Source organism: Aphelocoma coerulescens, chromosome 5, assembly GCF_041296385.1.
Source record: "Aphelocoma coerulescens isolate FSJ_1873_10779 chromosome 5, UR_Acoe_1.0, whole genome shotgun sequence".
Taxonomy (NCBI): Eukaryota; Metazoa; Chordata; class Aves; order Passeriformes; family Corvidae; genus Aphelocoma; species Aphelocoma coerulescens.
In genome coordinates, this window is record NC_091019.1 from 64,601,716 (window position 1) to 64,607,643 (window position 5,928).

At 54.7% G+C, this 5,928-nt stretch overlaps 1 protein-coding gene across 1 annotated transcript; it reads right to left on the bottom strand.

Moving 5' to 3' along the window:
* Positions 1-855: 855 nt before the first annotated feature.
* LGALS3 (galectin 3) lies at positions 856-5,668 on the bottom strand. The gene is made up of 7 exons (XM_069018602.1): positions 5,611-5,668; positions 3,300-3,353; positions 3,150-3,172; positions 2,411-2,863; positions 2,173-2,261; positions 1,745-1,913; positions 856-1,109 (listed from the first exon to the last, which is right to left on the bottom strand). The coding sequence occupies exons 3-7, from the start codon at positions 3,165-3,167 to the stop codon at positions 954-956; spliced, it is 885 nt and encodes a 294-aa protein (XP_068874703.1). The 5' UTR covers positions 3,168-3,172; positions 3,300-3,353; positions 5,611-5,668; the 3' UTR covers positions 856-953.
* Between the last annotated feature and the right edge of the window lie 260 nt (positions 5,669-5,928).

Consider the following 5,928-nt stretch of genomic DNA (forward strand, 5'->3'; position numbering starts at 1 on the left):
CAAAGCCCATCCAGTTCCACCCAAGGACACCTTCCACAGATCAGGTTGCTCCAAGCCCTGTCCAACCTGGCCTGGAACACTTCCAGGGATGGGGCAGCCACAGCTTCTCTGTGCTGCTGGTAGCAGTGTGCTGCTCTAAACTGCTGCATCTGCTGGAAATTTTAAGGACTCTGCTTGTAACTTGGCACTCTCAAGTATAAAAGGAATCACTGTTATAAAACAGCATGAGACACGTCAGAGAAATCTTTGGAAACTTCAGTGGTGGCTGTTGCACTGTTCTTGTTTTCCAGACAAGACTGCAGTGACTCACAGCAAAGGGAACATACTTCTGTTTTCTTTTTTTACCAGCCTGACTCACGAGGTGAATTTGCCAATAAACTTCCCCACCCTTGAAACTGGTCTTGACTCACACAGAGGTGATGAGTGGGGAGCAGCACAAGGCTCGTGACCCGTTCCATGGAGTACATAATGCTCGTAGGGGTGGGATCTCCCTGGGCAGGGAAATGTGCTTGGAGGACATGCTGGTTTGGGCCCCCAGCTGGGCTAAAATGAAGGACAGGGATGGCTTCTCCAGCCTCAGGCTTGCAGAGAGATTTTTCTTCCTCCAGCTCTGAACCCTGTCCTGAAATACTTCAGGCTTGGAGGCTGTCAGCTTTTCCCTGTGTTTCCTAGAGGATTCCTGCCCTTGGTGACAGGACCAGGGACAGAATGCCACAGGCTCCATTCCCAAGTACTCCTCTCCACAGAAATCAAACTCCTTGTTTCTGTCTCTACAGCAAGAATTCAGCTCCTGCCACATCAGAACTCAGCTTGCCCGGAGGGTGTCGTGTCTTCTGAGATTTTATAAAAAACAAATTTTACAGGTAAAATGTTTTATTACCCCACAATGGTCTTGTGAGAAGGCACTTTTGTTAGACCATAGAAGGAGCAGTTTGCCCAGAGTTCCCCCCCAGTTATATCATGGTGGGCACGACGCTGGTGAGGGCGATGTCCCCCCCGATGCAGAGCTTGGTGACCTCGTTCAGCCTCTTCTCACGGAAGTTGTACTGCAGCAAGTGAGCATCGTTCACGGCCACCTTGAAGTGATCCGTCTCACAAAGGATCTGGAGCTGAAAAGAAAACCCCAAATCAGCCCCAAAACGCATTGGATTTGTTCTAGAAGAAGTTTAAAGCCACAGACTGGAGCAGGCTGGCACTGGCTGGAGGCTGCTGCCAGCTGAGTCCAGCCCTGGGGCATGTGGAGGAGCTGGAGCAGCAACTCAGCTGCAACAGCAGTGACCTTTGCCTTCCCAAAACTCTCCTGTGCTCTCCCTGCTCCATGTTTTAGCCCAGTTTCTGCCTCCTCATCCCTATGCCAGTCACTCTGTGCAATTCTGCTTTGTGTGAACCTCCTTTACAGGAAAAAAACCTGAAGAGCTGCCAGCAGGGAAAACACGCTACAGAAACCTGTCCAACCACTGCTGCAGAACAACAGTGTAAATAAGGAGGGTTTCATAATCCATGGGGATAGCAGAAGGGGGGAGAAGTTATGCCCTGGGCAGCTGGAGCTGCAGGAGGGGGTCACAAGAGCTGGGGAGGTGCTGTGGGGACAGCCAGGGAAGCACATGGGGTGGCTGCCCCAGAAGCACCCCTGGGAGCTGATTCCCGTGCTAAAGCATCAATGTCCTTACACAGGTCTTGTTGCCCAAGCCCTCTCAGTGCTTTTGGTGCACTGAGACTGAGCTGGAATGGGTTTTTCTGGTACCTTGAAGGGTTTTCCAGCTTCAAATGGAAATCTGGGAGCTGTCCTCTCCTCCTTCCCCCAGTTATTCTGGAACTTGGAATTGCAGACGATGACTTTCTTGTGGTCTTCGTTGAAGCGGGGGTTGAAGTGGAAGGCAACGTCATCCCCTCTCTTGAAATCCAGTGAAAACCTGCAAAAACAATAATGGAATTGCTGCTTTTGCCACAAAAGCCCTGGACTCTGTCACAGGGCTCCCCAAAAACAGCAGGAAGAAAACCCCACAGACCCCGCTGGGCAACAACAGTGCATTTGCACATTTATTTAGGGTAATATTTGATGGTACACCAGGCAGGTGTTATGCAGGAATGGAAAGCAAATTCCAGCCCTCCCTGCTCCACCCCCAGTGCCCCATGGAAACCCCCCACCCTCGGAGCTGGACACTCCAGTACCTGTTTGGGTTGGGGTTCACGGTCCCAGTGATGGTGATGAGCAGCCGAGGGACGAGTCCTGCCTGCAGGGGCAGCTCAAAGGGGACTTTCTGGGAGACAACAGGGATTTGGTGTCAGCAAAAAATCAAGTCAGAAGTCAAACACCACCCCTGGGGATAACCAGCCCCAGGTCCCTCCTGTGGCCAAGCAAAACCAGCTACTGAAGACACAGAAACCCTCAAAATGATGGAGCCATTACCATTGGAGGAGTCGGTCCTCCCTGAGGAGCAGAAGGCCCCAATCCAGAGCCACTGGATGGTTGTCCTGGGGTGGGAAACGGCCCCGTTGCTGCTGGTGCTCCAGGGAATGCTCCAGGTGCTCCTGGATATGCTCCTGGTCCTGTTGGTCCTCCAGGATAAGCTCCAGGTGCTCCTGGGTATGCTCCCGGTCCTGTTGGTCCTCCAGGATAAGCTCCAGGTGCTCCTGGATATGCTCCTGGTCCTGTTGGTCCTCCAGGATAAGCTCCAGGTGCTCCTGGGTATGCTCCTGGTGCTCCAGGACAGGCCCCTGGTGCTCCAGGATAGGCCCCTGGTGCTCCAGGATACCCTGGGAATGTCCCAGGAGCTGCTGGTTGGTTCCCCCAGGAGGGCCAGCCCTGGGCTGGAGGGGCACAGGGGGCCGGGTTGTTGCTGTTGGCCAAGGCGTCGGATAACTGGGGACAGAGGAGAAGACAAGGGTCAGGAGGGGGAGATTCCTCCTGGGATCGTGTTGAGTTCTCCAACATCCATCTTTGGTAGCCTGAAGCGTGTGCTGAGGGCGAGAGTTCAACTCTCAGCTGCCCCCCAGTTTTTTCCAGAAAACGAGTTAAGTGCTGATGTAGCTGGAGAGGATTTGGGGATTTACACAGGTTAGCAAGGACACATTCCCTCCCATCCCAGCCAAAGGTCTCTGCTTCAAGGCCACAGCCCCCATGGTTTTTGAAAGAAATCCATACTTACGGAGAAACCGTCTGACATTTTTCCTGAAACAAAAAGACAAAGGAAGCTTCAGTCATTTTTAACCTGCACCCTCCAAAAAACAGAGATTTTTGAGGGGAGTTACGGTTTACAGTGGCAATTGATGGCAATTGCTGAATTCTCATCACATACCTGCCCAGCAGAGCCGACAGCTCCGGTGCCACAGAACAAATCCTGGTCCAACACCTGTGGGATAAACGGGAGCCACTGCCATGAGCAGCCTGAACGCTCCGGGGTGAGCCCAGCCCAGACACCCTCGGGATGAAATCCACCACTGAGCTTACAACACTCTCAGTGTTATTCATTTCCCCAGCCCTGAGGCACCATCCGGGAAAGGATTTCCATTAAAAAACCCAAACAGAATTCCCGGGGGATGCAGGAGGCACAGCATCAACCAGGAGCTGCGTGCGAGCTACAAATCCAGCACAGCGCATCGGGGACACGCAGCCACCCCGTGACTGGCCTGGAATGGGGAGAGGAGGGCGGCAGCCATGGATACAGGTCCCCTTCCCCCTCCCGTGTATCCACAGTTGTCCCATTCCGGCCGGAGGGCACCGTGGGAGGGACACGGCGGCTCCGGGCCAGCGGATAAAAGCTGCATTGCAAGTTTTAGGAGTCCACGACACGGCCTGGCCGAACACACACCTGCCTGTGCACAGGAATAGCCTGAGCTGGGTTCCTCCCATCAAAGGGAGCATTCATAAGAGAAGGAAAAAGGGACAGCCAGAAAAAGGGAGAGAAAAGGAAAATTCCAAATTTAAAGCAGAGAAGGCAAATTCTGTTTGAAAGAAACATTCGGGTGCACAAAGCTCGCAGGCGGCGCGGCCGCCCTGCCGCAGGAGCAACAAACCCCCGAATTTCACACCCAGCAAATAACTCCTCTCCCTGTAAAACACATTCTCCTGAGCCCACGGGGTTTTTAAGGCAGCATCCAGCAGCCCAGAGTGTTTGAACAGCCCATATCTTCCAAAGTTTTATTTGCCTTCTGGGTTCTTTTTAAAGCCCTTGGGTTTGCCATTAGTTTGGCAGGTGAAGCCAGGGGTTCACACACAGCTCCTGCTGACTCCCCTGGCCTGGATCCAGCCAGGTCAGGTTTGCTCCATGGTTGCCAGTGGCTTGTGCTGCTCCCGTGGGAGGTCCTGCATGATCCCCCTGTTCCCCTGGAATACCTCAGGGAGCAGCAGTTTTGCTCCCCTCGGTCCTGGTGGGACAGGGTGGCCGGGGTCTCGTGTCTCCCAGCTGGGTCTGGAGACAGGTCTGGACAGCTTGCTCTTCGTAACCAAAGTCTCGAAAAACCACTGATCCTCTGCCACCAAAGGGTGCAGTCCGGCTTGGAGCTCGGTGTCACCTTTCCTGTCACTGCAGTGTTGGAGCTCTCTGGAAATGCCCCTCTGGGTTATTTGCCTGCTGCCGTAGGAAGGGGTTTTCTCCCACCTTCTTCAGCAGTGCCCCAATGATGGATTGCAGAGAATCACAGCATCACTGGGGCTGGAAAAGCCCTTTAAGACCATTGAGTTCAACCATTCCTCCAGCACTATGTCTCCAAGTGCCACATCCACACAGCTTTTAAATCCCTCCAGAGATGGGGACTACAACATTGTCCTGAGCAGCTGTTCCAGGGCTGGACAACCTTTTCCACGAAGAAATTTTCCCTAATATCCAATTAAACCTCCTCTAGTGCAACACGAGGCCATTTCTTCTCATCCTGTCCCTTGTTCCCAGGGAGCAGAGCCTGAATCCCTCCCAGATCCATCCTCCTGTCAGGGAGTTGTGCAGAGCCACAAGGTCCCCCCTGAGCCTCCTTTTCTCCAGGCTGAGCCCCTTTCCCATCTCCCTCAGCTGCTCCTCATCGAGTACTTGGGCTCTGATTTCCAACAGCATTTGGGCAGCTGAGCTCAAACTCACTTGAGTGAGAGGCAATTGAAGCAGCACTCCCTAATTAAGTGTAATTTTTATGTACTAATACGATGATCTGCCGGGACAGAGGATCAGCTGCAGGGAACGTCCCAGAGCTGACGTTCATGAAGCACCCCAAACATCCCCTATATTCACAGCAAGTGGAAAAAAACTTCTGTTTGGGAAAGAAACACCAGTGCTCTCCCTTCGGTGCTATTCCTGCAGCTGCTCTCCCGGGTGTCCCCCTGGGTGTCCCAGCCTCCCACCCCCCACCCCGCAAGGATTTTGGGGCACGGGCACGGCTGCCCAGCACCTCGCGAGTTGCGAGCACCCTTCGAGCTCCTCCACAGTCACCATCCCACCATTATCCCTAAATCCAGCGAGGGCTTTCTGTGCGCCCCGAACCGCAGAGCCCGTAGGAGCTCACGCGTGTCCCACCTCGCACTCCGAGGGGACGAGAGCACCCCTAACCCTTCCTTTCCAAGGATACCTGTGCCCAATCCCCCTGTCCCCCCCCGGGGTCCCCGCGGGAGCCGCATCCCCTCACCTGCGTGCGGCGGCTCCGCGGCGGCTCTGGGCTCCCGCACCGGGACTCGGCGGGACCCGCCCGGGGGCGGGGACGGGGCGGTGCCGGGAGGGTCCCCACGCCGGGGGCACCCGTGACAGCCCAGAACAGCGAGTTATTTCCCCTTATCAGTGGTGACATCGCCAACGGGGGGTGTTAACAGAGAATAATTTGGTTTTCTCGTGGTTTGTGTTTCGCTTCGCGCGCGGGTCCGTTCCACGCACGGTTCCCGTTTCCCTGCCCTGCCCACCTGGAGCCGCTGCCAGATGTTTTCCTTGCCAGCGGTTTGCCCGTGTCTCC